This window comes from Ctenopharyngodon idella, chromosome 5, assembly GCF_019924925.1.
Source record: "Ctenopharyngodon idella isolate HZGC_01 chromosome 5, HZGC01, whole genome shotgun sequence".
In the NCBI taxonomy this organism is placed as follows: Eukaryota; Metazoa; Chordata; class Actinopteri; order Cypriniformes; family Xenocyprididae; genus Ctenopharyngodon; species Ctenopharyngodon idella.
In genome coordinates, this window is record NC_067224.1 from 35,890,951 (window position 1) to 35,915,043 (window position 24,093).

At 35.2% G+C, this 24,093-nt stretch overlaps 2 protein-coding genes across 5 annotated transcripts in view; one reads left to right on the forward strand and one right to left on the reverse strand.

Annotated features, from left to right (window-relative positions):
• Window positions 1-545: 545 nt before the first annotated feature.
• suds3 (SDS3 homolog, SIN3A corepressor complex component) lies at window positions 546-14,491 on the reverse strand. The gene is made up of 12 exons (XM_051894203.1): window positions 14,377-14,491; window positions 12,479-12,548; window positions 12,247-12,302; window positions 10,619-10,690; window positions 10,466-10,485; window positions 10,209-10,365; window positions 8,858-8,953; window positions 8,660-8,721; window positions 8,042-8,063; window positions 7,812-7,917; window positions 1,551-1,635; window positions 546-1,150 (listed from the first exon to the last, which is right to left on the reverse strand). The coding sequence occupies exons 1-12, from the start codon at window positions 14,486-14,488 to the stop codon at window positions 1,052-1,054; spliced, it is 957 nt and encodes a 318-aa protein (XP_051750163.1). The 5' UTR covers window positions 14,489-14,491; the 3' UTR covers window positions 546-1,051.
• A 354-nt stretch (window positions 14,492-14,845) lies between these two features.
• Window positions 14,846-24,093, forward strand: part of taok3a (TAO kinase 3a) — a 77,530-nt gene continuing 68,282 nt past the window's right edge. Inside the window, exon 1 of one of the 4 annotated variants that reach the window (XM_051894151.1) lies at window positions 14,846-14,864. The gene's annotated coding sequence lies outside the window, so the exon portion shown is untranslated. Of the gene's footprint in view, window positions 14,865-15,834; window positions 16,236-17,062; window positions 17,271-17,533; window positions 17,889-24,093 lie in introns of those variants that run through there. The other 3 variants (XM_051894148.1, XM_051894149.1, XM_051894150.1) reach the window with 3 other exon arrangements.

Sequence of the window (24,093 nt, forward strand, 5' to 3'; positions counted from 1 at the left end):
CAACACAGTAGTCTAGCTGACCAATCAGAGCACATTGCGCTTTTCAAAAGGAGGGGCTTCATAAAGACTGGTGCTAAACAGAGCGTTATTGACAGACTAGGAAGAGAGGTGCTGCAATAATGTAAAATATGTGAAAAATAATGTAGTTTTTGAACATTCAGGCATGAAAAACTATTCTAGTAGACCCCAAAAACAATCAATCAAAATCAAGACTTTGAAATAAGGCATAATAGGTCCACTTTAATTGATGTTAGAATGTGAACGCACCATTATGCATTCTCAAACTAATCGAAATCTTGAGCTCTAAGTTACCTAGGTACTATAAGCATCTTAACAACCTGCTAAAATAATTGTCAAAAACACATTATAAGCATTTACTTGCAAGTTGTTTGTTATATAAAAAAAAAACTTCTGCCAGGAACATAAATACAAATGTAAATTAATGTTTCTCATTTTATAGTACGTGTAAGAAGAAGCGCCATTAAAAACTAGGTCAACTGTTAATGGGGAGAAAAAAAACAAAAGCAATTCTGCAGAAACAAATGTTGTTTTGCACTGTATGAGCCAAATTTATTTAATGTTGGACTAAATACAAAATTAAAACTTGCAAAGTAATTTGAAATCCTGTACACTTTCAAAAGCATGGAGAGAATAGACTATGGCATGACATAACAGCAAAACAACAAAATAAATGCCTTACTGGTAATACAATAGAATGCCAATGTGTATTGTTGTCTGCTCACTTCATCTGAGCTCTTTGAAATCAAACAGTAAAGCGTTAAGTGTTACCTCAGAAATTGTAACTGCATTGCATGTACAATGCAAAATTCATAGAGAAAGAAAAGGCAAAAAGAAAGACAATTGTGAGACAGTTCATGATATACTTTGGTAGTATCTATACAGTACGTGTGAAAGTGATAGAAAAATAAGATAAGACGGGAAGAAATAACATGCTTCAACATGTAGTAGATGACTTGGTAAAACAGGAAGAGCATTAAAATGTTTGTTAAAAAAAAAAAAGGAAAAAGAAGAAGATGAGGAAGAGTGATGTCTATGCTGCTGACCGGCGTCTAATGATGAAGGCCCCTCGCTGAAGCTGTCCTAAATAAATCCTCATCTTCGTACTGTCACTTGTCTTTCTCACCCAGATCTGCAAGAGAAATTAAATCCAAGACAAAACATTTCAGTGTTTATCCTGTAGCACCTTCCTCCAGAATCCAAATGAATCCTAAACAGTGATTTGTACTCCAAAGCCACTGGCTCAGCAAGTAAGAGTCCAGATCTATGCAGTGTGTTATTGATGCTGGCATTAAAAGGATGCAAATGAGACAAAAGCCATTGGAAAAACATCCTCATACAATTTGATATGGATGCAGATTACAATAAATGAGAGCGACTAAATGAGAATTTTCCTCTTCTGGCCCTCCAAAGCTGATGCACTTGTGCTGATCTCAATAACCTGCTGTTTATTTCCCCTCAGAGCAGGTCATTAGTCTGAAGAGCACAGTCATTTGTTTAGCACCAATCAGAGGAGAGAATCAGACACAAACCTCATTGGTCCCCACAGAGCTGATGACACAGCTGATCTTGGTGTTCTCCTTGGACTCCAGATAGATTGCTTGACTTTTATGGTACCTGAAACAATAACAGTATTAGTCTCCTAAGATCCTTTAGACTGAAAGACCATTACAGAATATTCCCTTTAGGGGCATGTTCTTAGTCAGGTACTGTATGTGAGCTTACCTCCTCACATATCTTCACTAAAAGCAATATTTAGGCTTAAAGGATTTCACAATTACTAAAATTCTGTCATCATTTTATCACCTTCTGCATGGAGGAATGGGCAAGAATTAAACTTCATTCATGTAAGAGACTGATGTACAATTATAAGGAAATAGTCCAATAAAATTCTGCCAAAGGGAGCATTACTACACAGCAAAATTATCCCTAGAGTTAAATCCATTCTGCTCAGAGAAAATATGGTCCCTCTCTACATAGAGTTAAAATAACACTGAAGCAGAGTTAAAGTTAATGAGATAATATGCTGTTTGTGGAGTTGTTTAATCAGATCTTGAGAAATGTAATGTATTTTATCTTCAGTTGAATTCATTTTAGGCTGTGGCTGGAAGTCAGTTGTAGTTTTTGTATTTCCCTTCAGTGATTCTGCTTGTTAACAGCAGGTGTTCATCACTAATGCTCAATCATCACTTAATTAATCGCTTAATTATCTCATTACTTTTAACTCTGCTTCAGTGTTACTTTAACACTATATAGAGAGGGACCATATGTACTCTGAGCAGAGTTGATTTAACTCTGGGGATTTGCTGTGTAGCTTTTAAATGTAGAGGTGTACTTATTTTTTCACAGATGACTAATTTTGAATTTCTGTAGTCATCCTGTAAATAAGTCACATTCTAATGGTAATTATTCAATAAAATGTATCACCTTCACCCATCAATACTAACCAAAAGCTTCAGAATGGATATGTCCACATATGTTGAAAAAGGACAAAATTTTCTAACTGTACTAAAGCATAAAAATCCCATTTTATGTTTGCAGAGATTTAGGAAACATGCTAAGTTCAAATACTTGTTTCTCCAAAAAAAACAAAAAACAAACAAACAAACAAACAAACAATGCTACAGCCAGTTATTCTACTCTGAAATGTGCTTTCTGGTTCAGAATGTCTGTTTTTGTTTTGGTCTGTGTGATCCTGCCCACTGCCAATTTACCCAATAGTATTTCAACACCCCTGGCTGACAGCTAGCGGAAAACACAGTCAATGTCAACGAGTCAGAGATATAAAATTCTACCCGACCTAAAAAGACTCAGCATCATCTAAAAAGCTCTATGTGCAGAGTCATATTAAACTTACAGTGTAAGGCTTATCACTTTCTATTGACAGTTGCGCTCGTTCCTGTTTTGTGTCCTCAATCTGGCAACCCCTGTGGGCGTCAAATCTAAGAGGAGGGGACAGGGGAAACAACTCCAATATTTTGAATTTGGCACCCATTTTAACCTCTAGCTGTCAATATTGCATTCTTTTTTGACAACAGAAAGTGATAAGCCTTACACTGTAAGTTTAATATGACACTGCACATAGTTTTTTAGATGATGCTGAGTCTTTTTAATTCAGGTAGAATTTGAGATCTCTGACCCAGTTTGTTGACATTGAGTGTGTTTTCCGCTAGCTTCATTGTTAAATTTAAAACTGGTTTTAAATACTAGAAACAAAACAAAATATATGCTCTTTACTCGCTCTCATACTAAAATAGTTGGTTCCACCTATTTTAACCTAGAGAGTAAAGAGTAAACAGCAATAAATACCTGGGCATATGGCTTGATGAAAGGTTGGGTTTTAATATTCATATCAAAAATCTACTAAAAATGCTCAGACCTAAATTGGGGTTTCTTTATCATTTAAAGAAATGTTTTCCCTTTGAAGCTAAAAAGAGAATTATCCAAAGTTGTTTTCTCTCTGTGCTGGATTATGGTGATGTGATCTACAGTATATGCATGCAAACCCATCTTCACTAAAAAATTGGATTTATATATCATGCTGCAATACGATTTGTGACTAGTGCTCCTACACGTACCCATCATTGTACCTTGTATGAACTGGTTGGTTGGCCCTCCTTGTATCAGAGGAGAAAAATGCATATGCTGCTGTTTACTGCTAAGGCTCTATTAGATAAATTGCCTTCATACATCTGTAGTCTTTTATCATATTGTACTTGTAGTTATAAAACTAGATAATCTTCTAAATTACTTTTTAGTCTTACTTGAAAGAATCACGTGCATGTTTTACCTAATTAGAACTGTAGTTGCTGTAGATATGAGTGCTGGACAGGACTTTTCTTATATTTCTGGTTTTGTTTCTTTGGAATCAGTTTTATGTGAAACTTTGTGTGCTGCCATTTTGGCTAGGACTCCCTGGTAGAAGAGATTTATATCTCAAAGGAATTATTCCTGGTAAAATAAATGATAATTAATTAATTAATTAAATATACTGCACCTTTAATTGGGAGCACTTACTTTTCCAATGTAATAGTTATTATGGTTCAATTCAATTCTGATTAATTTGGGTATATATTAGTTATAATGTCAATTTTGCTTACATGTGAATAAAATTATCTCACTGTTAATTCTATAAATTATACAGGGAAGTGTTTCAGACTGATTTAAACTAGTAACTTGTCTTTTTGAACTATTCACTAAAAAAAGAACCGACTCGTACATGTAATTCGTTTCGGGAACCATGCTACACTGGACTCAATGTATTTTTTATTTATTTATTTATTTATTTATTTATTTCGATTCACTAAAAAGAACTAGCTTATAAGAGTCAATTGTTAAGGAATCGGATTAGACTGGTCATGCTGAATGTTTGCTTCTGTTTTGCAGTCCGTGATGACTCAATAGAAAGAGTTTTTTTGCCATTATTATGTAGTACACTGCTTTTTTATTGCATTACACTCAATACAGACTGCAAACTCATTCACAATTCTGGTAAAATATGCCATATATTAAGCAAAAAAATCGGTTCTTAAGAGTCATTGTTCATGAATCATTTTTGGCGTGCAGCCCATCAAGAAGCACAACTCAATAATAGAACATTTCTTACCATTATTTTTGTCTTTTGTTCCATTACTTTCCATTTAGGCTCCAAACTCACTTTTACAAGTCAGGTAAAATATGATGTATTTTTCTGTGGCACAAACACCACTAATTAGAGAGCCATCTCTTAAAACACAGTGCATAGAGAGCAAAAAATAGCCTGTGGCTTCACATAAACATCCTCTGGAAAAGTTCAGATAGAGGCATAACTCAACCTCTCCACTCATTATTAAAACAGCAGAATAAAACTGCATTTAATATACATGTAACATTATATATTTATTGCCTGTGGTATCACACAGGACCATATTTCCTCCTCCGCTCACTCTCTCCTCATCTGCACAAAAATATTCCGGTTGGATTGCGATGCTGAAAGCTACGGTAGCCCACTGTCTAAAGGGCACGACTGGATGAATGCATGCTGACACACTCATAAAAATCCAGAGGCATTCATGACATTTAATGTCACAAACGCATAAGACAAAGTAATCTCCAGACCTCATCCTAAACCACAAGCTTCCTGTGTATTATGATCACTTATTCAAAACAATGAAATATAGATTAATGTAGTCTGTACAGAGTATTGCATGTCAAAATTTGTGGATCATGATGCCCATAATGTTTACATTATTAAATATCAGGACACGAACAACGGTAAATACCATGTCAGCAATGTGTGACCTGAATCCTGGCACAGATGTTGCCTTGTTCAAGCAAACTACCCCTTGCAAATACATCACATACACATCCTTATGTACATATCTAATGAAATAACAGTCAATAATAATAACTGCGATATTAAAGATAATACTTTCTTACAGCCCAAATGAAATAAAAATCAGAATGCTACAAGAATCAAAATATCCTTAAATATCCTTCCCATGTAATTACATGCCATGCTATTTTAATACCGGAATCACAATAAAAAAAAAAATTGTAAAAATGTAAATTATGATACAAATTATGTATACAAATAAGTCTACATTTTATGATTAAATATGACAGACAGAACAATAGACAGAATGACAGAAAGACAGAATGATAGACAGAACAATAGAACAATAGAATAACAGAAAACGATAGAAAGAGCAACATAATACAATGATGATAGACAGATAGAACGATAGAACGATAGATAGATAGATAGATAGATAGATAGATAGATAGAATGATAGATAGAATGATAGATAGAATGATAGATAGATAGACAGACAGACAGATAAATATACAGACAGATAGATGCTCTAGGTCTGTCTTGTCTCAGGTCAGTTCCAGCTCTCTGACGTGACACTGTCCTTTACGTTAACTATAACATGATAGAATTGAAAAGCAAAAGAGTGATTGCGCCATCTTGTGGTCAGTACAAGTACAAAAGAGTGATTTTTTTCTTGAGGCTTCAAGGCCCTGCAGGAACCAGAGGGGTCAAGGTTTGAGTGGTAAGCATGGGCAATTAGCCTATGCTGGTAGAAGCTGTAAATACACCATTCATTTCCATAATGTAAATCAGTCAGTCTTGATAAGGGCTTTTCATAATGTGCTTTACCCAGGGTTATCTTTTCTTTAAACCAACAACGAGTCACTGATCATAAACATGCAAATAAGCGTGTTAAATCAGAGTTAAGAAACATACAGTGTGAAATCTTAAAACCTGAATATGCAGCATTAATTACTAATGAAGAATGTAAAACACAATAACCCAGAACTAAAGGATTAGTTCACTTCAGAATTAAAATTTCCTGATAATTTACTCACCCCCATGTCATCCAAGATGTTCATGTCTTTCTTTCCTCAGTCGAAAAGAAATTAAGGTTTTTGAGGAAAACATTCCAGGATTTTTCTCCATATAGTGGACTTCATTGGTTACCAACGGTTTGAAGGTCCAAATTGCAGTTTCAGTGCAGCTTCAAAGGGCTCTACACGATCCCAGCTGAGGAATAAGGGTCTTATCTAGCAAAACAATCGGTCATTTTGAAAAAAAAAAAAAAAAATGTATATACCTTTTAACCACAAACGCTCGTCTTGCACTAGCTCTGCGATGCGCGTTACGTATTCACGTTGGAAAGATCACACGTGAGTCATGACGTAGGCGGAAGTACCGACAAGGGATGGGCATTTCAAGCAAAAATAATATTCGATGATCGCTGGGAATTATTTGATTATTACTTGAAAATCGCAATTGTTTGAATGGTGGGTTCATTATTATTGTTAATCAAAAAGACAACAACAAAACAGTAAAATGACAAACTCGCTTAAATAGACGCTTTTACATTTTGCTTTGAAACCAAAACTTCCGTCGTCGTCTTGTCAGTCAAGAGTGAGGCGAATTGGGCAAAGTGAGGTGAAATCTGACTCCTGCTGCTGATCTGTGCTGCGACTCCCGTTAGGCTCACGCTGAATTCAGCAGATACGTTTAGTTTTTAATTGTAGTCTCTGTTCTCTAACTGAACTAAATGATTTTTATTACTATAAAAAAATCAAAACGACGGTGGGGGCGGTGATGATACCGATGTTGCGGCTTAACACCAGCAACACCGCTGCCTAACGCAAGCCTACCTCAAGCCATAATGATTTTAGGCTGCCTAAACACGTTATAACATATTGTGAACAGCCTGAAAGATGGCACTTATGTGAACATTAATTTTAATGTCTTTGTTGTATGCCACATTCTTTGTTTTACTTTTTTTTTTGTAAAGGTCGTTTGATTTGGTCTTTGCACATTCGCTTTGAAAACAGTCAGTCGGTACTTCCGTCCACATCATGTGTGACCTTTCCAAAGTGATTACGTAATGCGCGGCGCATCGCAGAGCTAGTGCAAGACAAGCATTTGTGGTTAAAAAGTATATAATTTTTTTTTTTTTTTTAGAAAATGACAGATCGTTTTGCTAGACAAGGCCTTAATACCTCGTCTGGGATCATGTCGAGCCATTTGAAGCTGTATTTAAACTGCTATTTGGACCTTCAAACCATTGATCCCTGTTGAAGTCCACTATATGGAGAAAAATCCTGGAATGTTTTCCTCAAAAACCTTCATTTCTTTTCGACTGAATAAAGAAAGACATGAACATCTTGGATGACATGAAGGTGAGTAAATTATAAGGAAACTTTATTTCTGAAGTGAACTAATCCTTTAAGTGCACCTGGAGTATAATGTGGCCCTGAGTATGAAATGCCTAGCAGAACACAGAGAATCTTACCATCTCTTGTCATAGTAGAGTTTCCCCTCCTCTATCCGTGCCTCATAACGCTGGGACGGGGTGTCCACTGGAGTGGAAGGGAGGTGCTCTGGAGAAGACGGGGATGCTGTAAAACATCACAGACATTTGCTTTCAATTAATTTCAAATTCATTTTAAAGCCTTTGTGGTTAAATAAATCTGATGGGAAATTATATGGGGAAATCACCTCTAAAAGACAAAACGTCCATACCTGGTCTTTTCGGAGATTTAAGCTATGAAGGAAATGAAGCAAAAAAGATGATTGTTTTGATTTTCTTCAGCAATCTCAGGTGTAAAACACAACAGACACAGACAAACAACCTGATATCTTGGTCAGCTAACACTAATCAGCAGTTGCCAAAGCAATAAATCCAATAATATGTCAGTGTCAGAAACCTATTTTCTGTGGTTTGCTGCAGCCCCCCCCTTTAAATACAGCCAATTTCTTGTTATCCGCAAGTACTATGTCTCAAGTATCTCTTTGAGTAATAAAATGTAATAAAATTTTCAGGGGATCCTGCTTTTTATTACCTAATAGAGAGCTTTTAGAAAAAAAAATCCTTTCTTCAAAGCCGAGACGCAAGTCATGAAGACATTCATTACGTTTCAATGAAATGAACTTTTTCTATCACACTACTTTTTCTCATCTCATAGCCTGCAAACGAATATGCAAGTGTATTACATTTTTATAAATTATAATGCTGTAAAATGAGATATATTGAAAATTAGGTCAAAAAGTTGATACTGTATCTGAGAGGCAGTGAAACTTGTACTTAATTTGCCCCATAAAAATGGAGCTAATTCCAATTTTGCTGAGTCATAACCTTACCTTGTTCAATGTTCTTAGATCTTCCATGATCTGTTCATCAGTGAGTAAATAATTTAACTGAGGTGAGGAAAGTTAAGAAAACCTGATCATTACAGATGCCCTACAGTTGCATAGAAGATGGTCTATTTAACTGATGTGTTGGCGGTGTGAAGTGTTTCCAGTGCATGTGTTCTGTCTCTACAGCTATGTGAAGGATATCAGGTGCAGGCTTTCTTCGCTTGTCTGGAATGGGCACAGGGTCATTGGGTCGTCTCCGGAGCTTCCGGGTTATATGGGTTTTTACCTCCATGGAATCTAAAATAAATAAATAAATGATAGCATACTAGATTTAGGGGTTTAAATGAATATCTCACACAAAAATAAACTCAAAACACAAAAAGGGAAATTCTGAAGGCTGTACTGGACAATTTTTGCAACTGAGGCTTTAAACCTTGAAAAAAAGGATGAGAAAGCACCATAAAAATATAATAAAAGTGGCCTATATGACTTCTATAAATGTCTTCTGAAGTCATAAGATAGCTTTGTGTGATGAACAGACAAAAATTTAAAATGTTACTTACTAGCTATGTTTCTATCTACCTATGGACGGAATTGCCAAGATCTCTAAAAATGTGCATAAAAATGTATGCGTTCAATTGAGGCTGATAATTTTTTAATCTGATAAGAAGACATGCACATAAACTACAATGGAAACACATTTATGCGCAAAAACTCACATGACTTTGCCTAAACAGTGGATGTGATTGGATAACTGGACTAACCAGAGGACTAATTTCATTGCGCAGCATCTCAAATATTGGTTTGGTCATTCTGAAATGCCTGAACCAAAGTCTGTCATCAAAATGGTTGGGTATAATGACCTCCCAGCAATTTATTAACAACTTATTATAGATATCTGCATTGAAAAAAGCACTATATAAATAAAGGTGACTTGATTTGACATGCGATGGAAAAGGTGCTTTATTCTGAAATGTTTTATGAGATATTCCAATTTCATGTATAAGTTAAATTCGTAACTTTTGATACATAGCTACTGTTAATCATCCTCCCCAGTGAGTTAACCACAGTGACTAGATCATTGAGTTTTACTGATTCTTTGACTCAAAAGAATGAATCATTCACAAATTGGAAATTGCTACCCTCTCTCATGAACTCATCAAAGAGAGTTTTATCACTTTTATGATATTTTTATTGTGCTTTTATTTCCTTTTCTGAAGCTTGAAAGTCCCTCAGTCTTTGTTCACTGCATGTAAAAAAGCTTGGAAAAAAGTTCATTCAACATTTCTTGCTTTTTTCCTATTGTGCTCTGCAAAAAAAAAAGTCATTCAGGTGTGGAATGACATAAAAGTTAAGTAAATGATGACAGAATTTCATTTTGGGTGAACTATTGCTTCAAGTTTTTTTTTCTTTCTACACAAAAGATAGTAGCGAAGCGTTCAGCTATAGGAACAGGATCTTGTTCTCTACAACAGCAATACTAACAATGCCTTGCACAAAAACCCTCTCAGGTTGCATTTTTCTATCTGATCTCACTTTTCCACTTTCTCACCTCCTGTCAGCTCCATTGTTATTTTCTCATTCTCGATCATCTTCTTCTTCTCCTCCAGCTCTGCAATAAGATTTTCCTTCAGTTCCACTTTCTTATCGTCAAATTCTTTCACCGCTGCTTTTTTCTCTTTGATGTAGTTCCTCTCCACCTGCTCCGTCTACAAGAAATTTATTTAACATTAATTAACCTGTCATATCTGCTTTTTTTGCAGTTGTAATTAAACATAGATACATAAAATGAATGAAATTGCAGCTTACCTCAAGTTGTAGAAATAAGTCTGAAAAGATAAAGAGATGGGAGGAGAGGGACAGAAAGAGAGAGAGAGAGAGCACAAACAAGAGATAAATATTGGCTTCTGAAATATTGACACTGACATTGAGATGAAAAGCTTTATTATAAATCATCTTTACCAGCGTTACGAAGTCTCTCTTTATACTGCTGATCAAGCTTCTTCATTCTCTTCTGGTACTCCTGCAGTGTGCCTGTGGAAATTAATAGGTATGAAACTGATCTAATTTACTCATTTTTAGCTGACATTTTTTATCCACAGTGATGTATAGTACACTTATTACAGGGACAATCCCACTGGAATAACCTGTCTTGATCAAGGGGTGCAATGGTGATATTTATGTCAAAAAAATATCAAAATCTATGAATTATGTTAATTTTCTCCATTGTCAACAGACTTGTTTGAAAAAAGAATAATGCCTTAATATAGTAAAGTTAATAAGAGTAATAGTAATAGTTATATTGTTACATCGTTATAGTTACATTGGTTTTTATTTTACCTATTTTTAAAAAGCTGGTAATGTACAATATAAATTTGCTTTTAAACTTTCATTATTAAAGGCACAGTATGTAATTTTCACTGCTAAAGGTCGCTTATTCAAAACAATAACAAAGGCGTAGCTTGATGACGCCGTGAATGAGTGTGGAATCATGGGAGTTGTTGTCTTCACCTCCACAGCCGATGGAAAGCAATCCGACAGATGGATGAGCTAATGCATTAAAAGTTTTATTAACTTTTCTGTGGTATGAAGCAGGGTGGGGCCGAGAGCCGCAGGAGTAGAACGAGGCCAGTGGAGAGAATGCTAATGAGAGACATCTGCGCGACACAGTCTCGAGTCCAATGGAGGAGCTCTGGAGATTTTATTATGCTACAGTCGGCCTTCGCCGCTCCTTTCATTTTGTTGTTTGTGTTTATTTTATGATTAAAGTTACGTTTAACGTTTGCCGGATCCTGCCTCCTTCTTCCCTGAACTTTGTTACAGTTATGTTTGATCAATTAAATTCACATTATTTTATTTCATTTTAATGAAACAGTCACAAGTGCCGAATTACTCATACAGGACACTTTATTTGACAGATTAAAGTTGTAGGGTAACGCAGCACTGTTTTACTTGGTCAAAACAATCATAATAAAAATACATTTGAGTGTCTTGAAAGTTATGGTATAATGTTACTCTACTTGTCGCACATTGCAGTAAGCTAGATCGATGTTAGAATATTATATTAATAAAAGCTGGATGACTTGTGTTGCTAAATGGCATGCAGTTCATTTTAAAATTTATTCTATGGTGGAGAAAATTCTGTTTTACTGTTACTACAAAGAAAGCTCTTTCTGATTAAGCTATGTTAGCCACTTGACAATATAATGTTGTCTCTGAAGCATGGTACAAACATTGCAGTAAATCAAGAAAACAAGAGATTCAAACAATAAGACTAACCGTGTTGAGCTATATAACAATTCATTTTCTGTCGATAAATGTATCCAAACAGATTCTTACCTGTCTAATAAAACACATAATATATTTTTGGTGTTGTCATGGTTTCTACGGAAATCAAGGGTAATGCGGATATGACGTCACTGACAGGTGACGCAATGACACGGCCCTTACACTGGTTAAAATAGTTGATTCATCTGGATTTAAACATTGTTGGAAAATTTTGGTATAATTTAAGTACACAAGTCAGCAAAATACATAACAAAAGATAGATAGAAAGATATTCAATAGTGAATAGGAGTATTTCCAGTCACCTTCTTGCAGTTGTTGTAGCTGTCTTTTGAGGGATGCCAGTCTGTCTTGATACATCCTGAAATCAAGACAAAAACAAAAAATCTCAAAAGAAATTATGCAGTTTTATTACATAACATGCAAATAGCATACATTTGTCATATACATTATTTCCACAAGGCTGTTCACTGTTGACAGACAGACAGACAGACAGACAGATAGACTTGTCATGAATGGATGATTAGGAGTACTCACTGTTCTTTGATTTCAACATAGTCGTCTTCATCATGTTTGGCCATATCTGTTTCACTTGCATCTTCTGTGTCTATAATAATAATAAATATAACAGCAAAAATGAATGATTCACTAGGATAAGCCAAGGTATGGAACTTTTGGCCATTTAGTTTATTAACTGCACATATGTAGCACCATCTAGCGGACAGACATGGTAGCTTAAATGATTTTCTATGGTAACTCAACCAGATATTCTACTCTGTTGTAAAAAAAAAAAAAACATATGGGGCCAAGACACCCGAGAATTTAGAAAAAAATATAAAAAGCCTCTACTCTGTTGTTCTTACTTAGAGCTACAATCAAAAGGGAATGTGGGTGGAAAAAGATACATGATTTTAGATAAATGCTGTTCTTCTGAACTTTCTATTCATCAAATAATCCTGAAAAAAAAATTGTACAAAACTGTTTTCAACATTGATAATAATAATAAATGTTTCTTGAGCAGCAAATCAGCATATTAGAATGATTTCTGAAGGATCATGTGACACTGAAGACTGGAGTAATGATGCTGAAAATTCAGCTTTGCCATCACAGAAATAAATTGCATTTTAAAGTATAATCAAATAGAAAACAGTTATTTTAAATTTTAAAAATATTTCACAATATACTGTTTTTGCTGTATTCAAATAAATGAAGCCTCGGTGAGCAGAAGAGAACTTCAAACAAGATAGTTGAAGGACGGTTGACAAATGGACATTAACATTTCTTAACATTAAGATTTTGGTTTAAAATATATTTGTATGAGGGAAGCATGCACAATAATTATTATACAATTTCAAAATTAAATAAATTTGAGAATGTCACAAGATTTCCTCAATATTGTCTTTAATGCCTTGGCTTAGGTCTGAAGTTGAATTGAGTAGTGCCAGAAAAATCATTTGTAAAATCAGCCTTTGTAGACAACAGAAACAGGAAACTAACTGGGGAATACAGGCAGACAAAACAGGGACTGAACTGAATTGCATGTTACACATATGATATAATGCTAGATGGTGGTTGTTGTTTTTTTAACAAAATAATTATTAATTTAATAAGATTATTAGGTGTCATTCAACACTGGTAATTTGTTATAATGCTATTCATCTACATTTCTCTTAAAACTGTATGATGAACTTCATATGTATTGAGAAAGTTGATAAACACACACACACACACACATTCTTTATTCTTCCAGATGTTTCATATATTTTAAATATTGAAAGCTTTTATTATTAAAGGGAACGTGAAAATACATTATGTCATGTACAGTTGTCGTTTAAACTGATCTCTTGAGTCTGATTTCATTACCATCAGTCTCATCTCAAATGTGTGCATGATACCAGCAGAAGCTAAGTGAGCGGAGATCAACTCCAAGCATTTTAAACCAAATATTTGCCACCATAAACCAGCTGTTTCCCAACATCTTACGTTAAAAGCAAATACGTCCTCTGGTGCATCTCATTTCGAGTCTGTATGAGTTGAAAAACATCCTGCTTAATGTATTTGTTTCCTGACGTGTGCTAACTCTGTGCTAACTGTTTATCAACAGGCTGGATAGCACATAAAACACACACATATGAAAATGCATAGCCATTACACAGTTAAAGGCTTACACAGCCATCATTAAGGTCTAAAAATATCACTATACAGATTAAATAATGCCGATAAAGTTGCAAAAAACCCAGCGAGCTCTAAAATAAACAGAAAGCAACTCGACACATGCACACTTTCCTTGCATGTTTACTCATAAAGGAGCCCCTATTTAACTATCAACTTACAGTCAGTTCAGTCATTAGCATATTAAATATGACTTTTAATGCATAAACCATAAGTGAATGTGATAAAAAGGTAAATAAATTGAAATTATTGTGCGTATTCACCTTCTTCCGAGTCTCTGCCTCTGAAACTGCGATCTTCATCTTCATCCACACTGTCTAGCTCTTCCTCGTCGTTATAATAATCCACCATGGGTGACAGTAAAGTCGATGCCATTTATTATATTTAAATATTGACAATATTGCAGGAAATACCTATGTGTAAACAATCACACTGCACCGACAACGTTTTCAGTCTCGAGCCTCTTTTTTCAATGGGAGGGTAGGCCGAGGAATCTGATTGGTGGAGATGGTCGAGCGATGCATGCTGGGAAATGTAGTTTGAACAGCTTGTGCGCAAGAATGACATAAGGGAAATGAGAGAGAGAGAGAGAGAGAGAGAGAGAGAGAGAGAGAGAGAGAGAGAGAGAGAGAGAGAGAGTCTCTCCGCGTTTTAAATGTATTGTTCTTATTATCAGTCAAGGAACATGAAGATTTTCTGAAGTTGTCAGTTCCACTTCTGCCTCTCAGTCATGAATTTCTATCTTGATCAGGTAAGCGTATTACTGTCATTATGAAAAGACAAGAAAAAACATGCTCATCTATAATTTAGTGCCATTATTTATTTGTATGTAATTTGAATTGCATTGGATTCACACTGAGTTTGATTTCCATCCCACAGATTGGTTTGGATAGGTTTCATTTTTGTTCATTGTGCATATTCAAAGTTATTCATGTATTCACACACAATGTATGTTTTTAGGCTAACTGTTTATCATCCTTTTTGCCATTATTATTATTATTATTTTTCTTGTGAACAAGCATGGTGAAGTTAGTGAAATAAATTGGGAATGACTTATTGGAAAAATCTAGAAGATTTGTATTATAAATAAATAAACATTTGTATTCAAACAGCATATCTCCATTGTGTTGCATAAAACAGGAATACTACTACTACTGCTGCTGCTTCTGCTACTACTACAAATAATAATAATACTATAATACTAATCAAATCTATAAGATTTGTATTATACATATATAAAGAATTTTATTATAAACTTGATCAAAATTACAATAAGTGCAAAATATATTGCATAAAACGGATACAACAATAACAAAATAACAACAATAATAGCTAATAATATAATAACAATAATAATAATATCATCATTATCAAAATATATTTGTTAGGAGATAAGTTAACTATCAGATTCAAAAATTAGAATAACAGGTGTTCAACATATGATAAGATTCAGCAAAAATGGATCCAACTCATGCTTGGTCAGACTCATGCCACACATAATTATATTGTAGCCTAATATATTATATTAACTTGTCAGCGGGAATAATCTACGTTAAATCCTCGATCTAATCATCATTACACTAGATTATAATCCTACCATAGCCATTTCAGGGAATTGTCACTGCCATCTCTATTGTGTCTTCATGGGTTCTTCCTTATTCAACCGGCAGGTGGCGGCGTTGAATTTCAAAGCTGTCTGACTCGCGAGATCGTTTATCAGCGCTGTTACCTTGTAGCAGGTACGATGGGTTTTTCTAAAAGCGTCAGACGCTTGTCAAGTCTTTGTCAGTCGCGCGGGGTTTAGTATAGTATTTACGCTGGATATCATAACAAGCACTGTGTGGACGTTTTATCATCACACTGACGGTGGAGAGAGTCATGACGTCTGTCGAAAATAAAACAGGTTGATGCATTTTCAGGTGTAGGAGCAGTAAGAAGCCAATTGCAATGAGTTTGGAAGTTTATTTCCCTCAACATTCCACCTCACAAGGACTACAGGAGAAATAAGGTGGATTTTCACGGTTCATCTTTGAGAAGAGCGTTCATTCGCCTGAAGACATTTGCTTGTAACTGGACTTCTATGGAGTTGGTCCTGGATTAAAGATAAAGCTTTGTTGACTTGGTAAGGCCGTTTTTGTTGGTATTCACATTTATTATGGCTTTGGCGGATAATCTGCTTTGTCTTTCGGGGGTATTTTGTATTTTTTGATACGGTGCACCGTCTATTAAAAGCGCCTTTATTGTATCTGGTGTCACTATTCGCGTCTCCATAGATTCCCTCTGCGCTCGATTGATTTTCCCTTGATGAACCTTCAGGCTTCATAAAGAAAGCATTTACAACTGGTCAGGTGATGCAGTGTTTAAACTCTTGGACTCAATATAGCATATCCAGGGATTTTATTTTTGTTCATGTTGACACGCAATTCCTTAATATAGGCTAATAATATTTTAATAGTTAAGTTATTGTATGTACAAGAGAAATATGGGTGATTCTTCAATATAGGATTTTTTTTTTATTAGAAACATTTAAACTATGTTTAAACCTTCAAGTGTATTTTTTTTTTTTTTTTTTGTAATGTGGGATGCAATTACATTGTAAAGTTGTATTGTTAAGTTATGAATCTTGGACTTGCTAAAAAAAAAGATATATTTCCCCTGTTTTTTATTTTTTAAAAACTTTTTATACATTCATTGTAGAGGCAAAGTTTAAAGGGAACAAGAATAGTGTCATTTTGACTAATGTTACTCTTACAAATTAAAAATTTAATTAAAAAGAAAAAAAAACAAAGCTGTTACAATATGTCCTCAAATAACTAAGCGTTATTATTTTTAAGTTATCCTATTAATATTAAAGATTCACCCATATGGTTCTGGACTGAGAGGAAATTGGCTTCTTTGCATACTCTGGCGAGATGTCATGCACTTTATTTCCGTATGTGTTTATATATGTATTTGTGTGTGTGTGTGTGAGAGTGCGAGTGAACTTAACTATATGCGCACGCGGCTGTTCATCCAGGAAGTCAGATAGACCGCAAAGACAGACAGACAGGCGAAGATGGGCCATCAAAAGGTTTAAAATACTCAATTTCTGGCTGAAATAAATGTTTATGAACGGTGAATTTTGCCCTTGAGCTCCCAGTCACCCTACAGAAAAGAGGTCAGTATCATTTACTACATTGCCATGGGTCTTGTGCATAAAACTGTCAAAGATTCTGCGTGACATATCCGTGCACATCAATTTCAAAGTCATTTAAAAAGAATTAAATACAAACCAGAGTTTTTAACGCGGATATCAAAACGGAGTTTAATTATTTTAACTAACACCTGCTGGCGCTTTGCAAAGCTAGTTAGTTTGCTAACCTAACAGTCTCAACCCTACCACCCAAACTTTCACTTCCTCTGCAGCTCAAATCCTCAAAATGTTCATATTCGTTTAACTGTAATCCGTATTGACTTATTTTAAAAAGGAGCGTGTGAGAAGCATGATTCGTTTATAAATACAAGCAGCAGCGTATAGACGCACTTTAAAACTTAAGGTTAAGATGAAACTGCGGCCAGTTTGACACATTCAGAGGAGTGAAGGCTGATGTTAGGGCTGTTTATGGGTGTTCGTGGCTCTTTTTTTCCCTCGTCTTCAGCCCCCGCTCCTTGTGTCGCTATTTTAAGCAGCTCGTCTCCCTCACACACATGCAGCGTTTATTCTATCGGATGGAGATCATAATGAAGTTTATGACCATGAGGAGCGCAGGGTAGAAACATCTCACTGAGGATGAAGGTACATTTTTTTTTCCTACCATTATTTGGCGCTGTCAGCGTTGTGCACGAACTAGTTGTCGTTTTGGGGGGTCATTTAGGCTACTGTTGTAAAGAAATAAGTGATGGTAGTAGTTGATCAGCTGGTGCGATTCTTATTGGAATGGTGGATTATAAAAGATTTAATGTGCAACGTGAATCCAGCTAGTCTTTTAGCCTATATAAGTTAAAATCATTTAAGATTTCCTTGCAAATTCTTCATGTTTTGTCTCGTGGTCATGATGGATTGTTTAAGTGGTGGATGCATGATAAATTAACAATCTCCGATTCGTAAAAGTGTTCGAATTAATCATACTTGTGATTCGAATCTTTTGAGTGAATCAGTTCGACAAAACAGGGTGTCATCACCACACAGGACTGAGCTATTCGTTCACGAATCGGACTAAATAGTTCTAGACGATTCTCGAGTCAACAACTGTCGGTTCGTAAATGATCCGGTTAACAACTCGCCAACTGGAGAACCTTGTTTTTCGAATATATTCGACTCATATATAGCTCTGTTCATGACTGCAATAAACTGACAGATGAAATTACAATAAATACCATTATTAATGCAACTTAATAGAAAAAAAAAAAAGAAATTGTGTTTCGAATGAATCGATTCAGAGAAATGAGTCAGGCTTTCCGTCGCTGTGAAACATGTTCTGTAATGCAGGCTGATAATCATCGGCACAGCTGTATTACAGATAGAGGTGAAACTGGGTCGATTTCAGTGCTTATGTGTATGTTATGCTACTATGCTAGCCTACTACTAGACCCCTGCCCCATTCTCAGCTGTCCTCAACTAAGTGTTTGAATTATACAATAATTTCAAGCTGTGAAAACTTTGTGTAATGTTGTTTACATGCCAAAGATGCAGCATGCATGTATGTAGTCTGTATTTCACATGTGTTTTTGCTGTTGAATATCATAAAATCAAATTAAAGTACTGCCATATAATATATTTATTCAAGCCAGGGTAATTTTACACCAAACAAAAAGTTATTTATATTACACCTCTCCATATATGAAACTGATAAAAAAAATGTTACTTTTATATATATATATATATATATATATATATATATATATATATATACACTAAAGGGCTGTTGAATGCTCTAATCTGATTGGTTGACCAACGTTCTAAGGTGTGCAATTATTTTCAGGGAAACGCACGGCTAAAGTAGTTCTAGGCAGGTCTTGACCGCATTGCAGTTCCACATCACTTCGCCAAATGATTTCAGTTATTTCAATAGTTCCTTACAGCCTACAACCGCAAAAGAAACAAAACCCACACAGACACCGACCAAGCAAATAAATATAGTAAATAATAGGATAAAAACGACAAATTATTGTCATGGTTTTTGCCACAAAATTAAGTTTTATTGTGTCCTGAAAGCGCACATTCTCTTACTGTTCTGTTCTCTCGCTTACTGTTTAGTACGGACACACACTTGCACAGAAACATGTTGTCAGTGCTGCTCTGACAAATTAATCAGTAAAATAGTTTAGCAACTTAAGATACATTTCTCACCAGCGAGGTAATAACTGTGTGGTTCTTGAGGTAGAAAAAACTTATAGTTTTGCTATTAGTAGAGACACTGCTGCCGTGAGAGACTCACAGACTCAGGTAGGCTAATTCACATTAGGGCTGTGCGATATTGAAAAAAAATTCAATACCTTGTTAAAAAATGTGATATTCGATATGCGATACGATATGGCTTTAAGTGTGTAAAATCAATTTAAATTATATTTAAAAATATTTAAAAAAAAAAAATGAAAATTATATAACCAATATAGTATATGTTTCACATTCTTTCTGGGAAAGGAAATAATCACTACAACTTCTGAAAGTGTTTTGGCATTACCTACTTAAAAAGTAATGTCACAAATCTGGCAATGTAATTTTAACACCAATGTAAAAAAAATAAATAAATAAATAAAAAACAGTATTCCAATATTTAAAACTCTTTGCTTGATAATAATATAGTTATATCAACCTAAATCTTAAAATCAAGAACATCCAGGTAAACAAAAAAAACCTGAAAGTAGGGGTGAATGATTAGTTATTTTTGTTATTTTATCTTTGTTATTTAAAAATAAGAACTAGCCTACAAACAATAGGACAAATAGCATAGCTATAAAAAAAATAGCATCCAAGTAAGAAACAATACAGAAACTGAATGATCAAATGTAAATCTAAAACACTGCATAGTCTTCACATGAATTAAATATACATTGATTCATAATAAAGCTACAGAAGTTATTTAGTCAAGAGCAGTGAGTGAATTTCTCTTTATCTTTTGTTGTTTGACAGACAGCAGCAGGCTATCTGCACTGAAACGCATCCGATTTCTTTCTCAACTGATAACGTTAACTTAAGTCATAACCGACTGTGTTTACATGAATACTGACCAAGACAGACATTTTGTCAGAGGCGGGTTGTGCACGCGCTTCGGTTGTGCGTGTCAGACAGCAGACAGCGCGAGACTGCAAGGAGTTGTTTTCCGCAACTTATTGCAGTTAATAAATCTTTTAATGTCAAGCAAGTCACGTAAGTAACAGTCGCGTGCCCAGTCCATTCACTGCTATATGTGTTGACCTAAAACTTTGACTTTTCATATCGTTTTGTAGTAGCCTACTAAAATCATCCATCTATCGCATGCCGTTGCGATATGCATATCGGCATTACCACCTCGGGTTTGCATTGTTTTCTAAGAATTTAACGGCCCGGAGTCAGTTATTCTTTAAAGAACCGGCACAGACGTATATCTGTGGCAGAATGTATGAATATGTTCTTAGATTAACTTATTGTCTTACTTTTGTGGTTACTTGTTATTTAATTGCAAAAAAAAAAAAAAAAAAAAAAAATCATCTTAAATTAGGGGTGGGCAATATACCGGTAGAAATTTGTCAGCCGGTAGAGATTTTGGACAATAGTCTATCGCGGTTATGCTCACGTGATGACGCGATCACAAAAGCTTATCATTTGCTTGCGTTTTTAAGGGTTGTGGTTTAAAAACAAAGTTTAAGCTGTACAGTAAGCAGCGAAAGAGAGCTCATTTCGGTATATGCACACGCTGTCTGAGAGACAGCTGCTCGTCTTTTTTACGTCTTAAATCATTTATGTCTTAAGTGAATGTAAACAGTTGAGAAAGAAAACGCCTGTGAATCAGTATATTGGATCTGTGAATTCAGTCTTCAAGTGACTTGAAATGTATTGAAAGAGTTTTCTGATGCAGTTAGTAGGTAAACTAGCAGGTGCACACAGTCTGTGCTTTTACATTTAGTAACAGAATGAATTTAAGTAGTGGAAATTAAAAGCCTAGTGGCTAAAGATCAATGCTGGAACTGAAAGGTTGTAGGTTCGAACCCTGCCGGAGGTGATTCATGAACTATCAGCATTGTGTTTTTCGTTGATTTAAAGCACTTAGTCCAGGGTTCCTTCAGGGGTCTGTACTTACAGTGAGTGTACTGTAAACTCACTAAACTCTTTTCTAATGATGTGTGTGCATTGGGAGACTATTGTGCTATTTGCTTCAGGTTTTAGTTATCAATTTGGTGACTGATCAAGGTGAACTCTGGGACAGTTGTGTGTCTGTGTGTGTGACTCATGTTAATGGTTTATTGCTCTCTCACACACATCTTTTATAGATGCTCTTATCTGATTGCTGGATGTTTGGTAACTAGGACATTCCTAAATTAATAGCATTGAGAGTCATGTTTTCATTCCAGGAAATACACTTCTATGTCATTGTTATGTTTAAACATGAACCTGTTTTAATGTTGCTTTCACAGCATTTGCCTCTATTTTCTGTTCATTTCCATGAATCGATAATATGTTTGCTGAATCTACAAAATATGAGAAATTCTCAGAAACTTTTGTGATGTTTAATGTTTTAATTAAATGAATTTATTTTTTGTATAATTAAATTTAGTAATCATTTATAAAGGGATTATCATTGGTATCAAGAGTTGAATAGGAAATCAGTTCAGGAATTGTTTTAAGCCCAGACTTTCCAAGTCAGCAGCATGTCAATTAAAGAATCGTGCCAGAAGATAATTTATTTAATATGGCTGGTATTTAATATGACTGCTATCATATAGTGATGCACTGACATTTCGGAAACCAAAAATATTCAGCTGAAATAGCAAAAAAAAAAAAAAAACAATACACACACACACACACACACACATATATATATATATATAATGTATATGTATTGTTTCAGATCAAAATAGCTTTGAAGGGTGACAGTGACGTTTAATTAGCACTTCTCTGATGATGTTTTTTGACTTTGTCAGTGACTACAGACAACGTGGATAAGCTACAACAGGTAAATATGTCAGCAGTCTTGACGCACTTCACCTTAACCAAAAATGATGCTGGAGTATATGTAAAATTTGTTCAGCTGAAATAAGTTTCGGCTAAGTTTCGGAAGAACTTTTACTATGACAGATTCATTTATTAAAGTGGTCATGAGCTGGATTTTTAAAATATTTTATAATGTTTCCTGAGGTGCACTTATAATGTTAATATGATTTTACATTAAAAAATTGGCATAATTTAGAAATAAATGGCTGTTTTCTACCATGATTTTAGTCCTCTGATTTGAACACTCTGTTTAAAGGGGCGTCTTTGCTGTGAGACTTCTGTGTAAACACCCACTGCTGTGATTTAGTAAAAAAACATATAAATTTCATTTCAGCTATTGTTATGCATGTTTTTACTATCTTTAAATTAGTGTGATATCACACCTTCAGTTGGGGTGTCGACAAACATTCATGGATTTACGTTTTGACCTTTTGTACTAGCATATTTGTTAATAAAAGAAGGCCAGTCTAGTGTTGGCTGTTAATATGGTCTTTGTGCGTTTGTAGTAGTAGTATACAATGAGCAGTGTCATCTGTCTTTGACAAGGGCTATGTTGTTAGGCCAACTTGAAGCCACTGCTCAATTCAGACACACACACACATACTAGGTCACAGCACAAAACCTAATCACCACATATTATACATGTAGTTTCGATATTTTCTCTAGTGAGGAATATTTAAAACGGTCTCTTGTAGATCTAAAGGTGGTTGTTCACACTCCAAGTCTTTCCATGCATGCTTGAGTTTAAAGAGGTCAAATGGTTACAGTTGTCTTCCACCTTCATTATTCTTTAAGGTTTCAGAGGAGTTTCAGTGACCAAACCTCTTTTTAGAATCCAGCTTGTCCAAATCACCATCTCGGCTAATTTTAGTTCCTCTAAAATATGAGTTAATGATGTAGTAGCTTCAAATGAGTTGACCACAGTCCATGCGTGCTGTTTTTGAACTGACTTGCCCTCCATCGCTCCTTTGATGGCTGCACAGGGAGTCAGCGAGTGGCCTGAAAACACCCAGCTCATTATAATTAGCGCTACTGATTAAGCCTCACAGACTGCTCTGTCCGTGTTATAATGTGTACCCAATCAATTCTTGCACTGCATGTCATTCCAGGCTTTAACTTTGTAAACTCCCTTTTTTGTTGTTCCGCTCTCAATAAGGTTCTTATGTTTCTGTTCCCCACATAGAATGGGATTCAGGGGAATTCATAGGCCAGCGTTAATGTTACACAGACCTGCATTTATGTCTTTTACTTCAGTCTAGCTGCCTTAGCTGCTTTTGAATTGAAAGTGCATGACCGAGTTGTTCGTATTTAAAGGATTAGTTCACTTCAGAATTAAAATTTCCTGATAATTTACTCACCTTCATATCATCCAAGATGTTTGTCTTTCTTTCTTCAGACGAAAAGAAACGTGCAGCCCTAGCAAACAGTGCAAGGCTGTAACCATGTCTTGAACATTGGGGGGGACCAAAGGGCTTTATTTTTTCTGTGTGTGTGTGTGGGTGGGGGTGGGGGGGTCATGTGATTTCAGCAGTTTAGCCGTTTGATAGGAGATCCGAGTCACTGATTCGATTCGTAAAGCTCTGAAGCAGTGTTTCAAAATCGGCCCATCGCTATATTGTTTAAAAGTTGTTTTTTTGGCGCACAAAAAGTGTTCTTGTCGCTTTATAATATTAAGGTAGAACTACTGAACTCGCATGAACTGTTTTAAATATGTTTTTAGTACCTTTATGGATCTTGAAAGAGGAAATGTCATTGCTTTGAATGCAGGCCTCACTGAGCCATCGGATTTAATCAAAAATATCTTAATTTG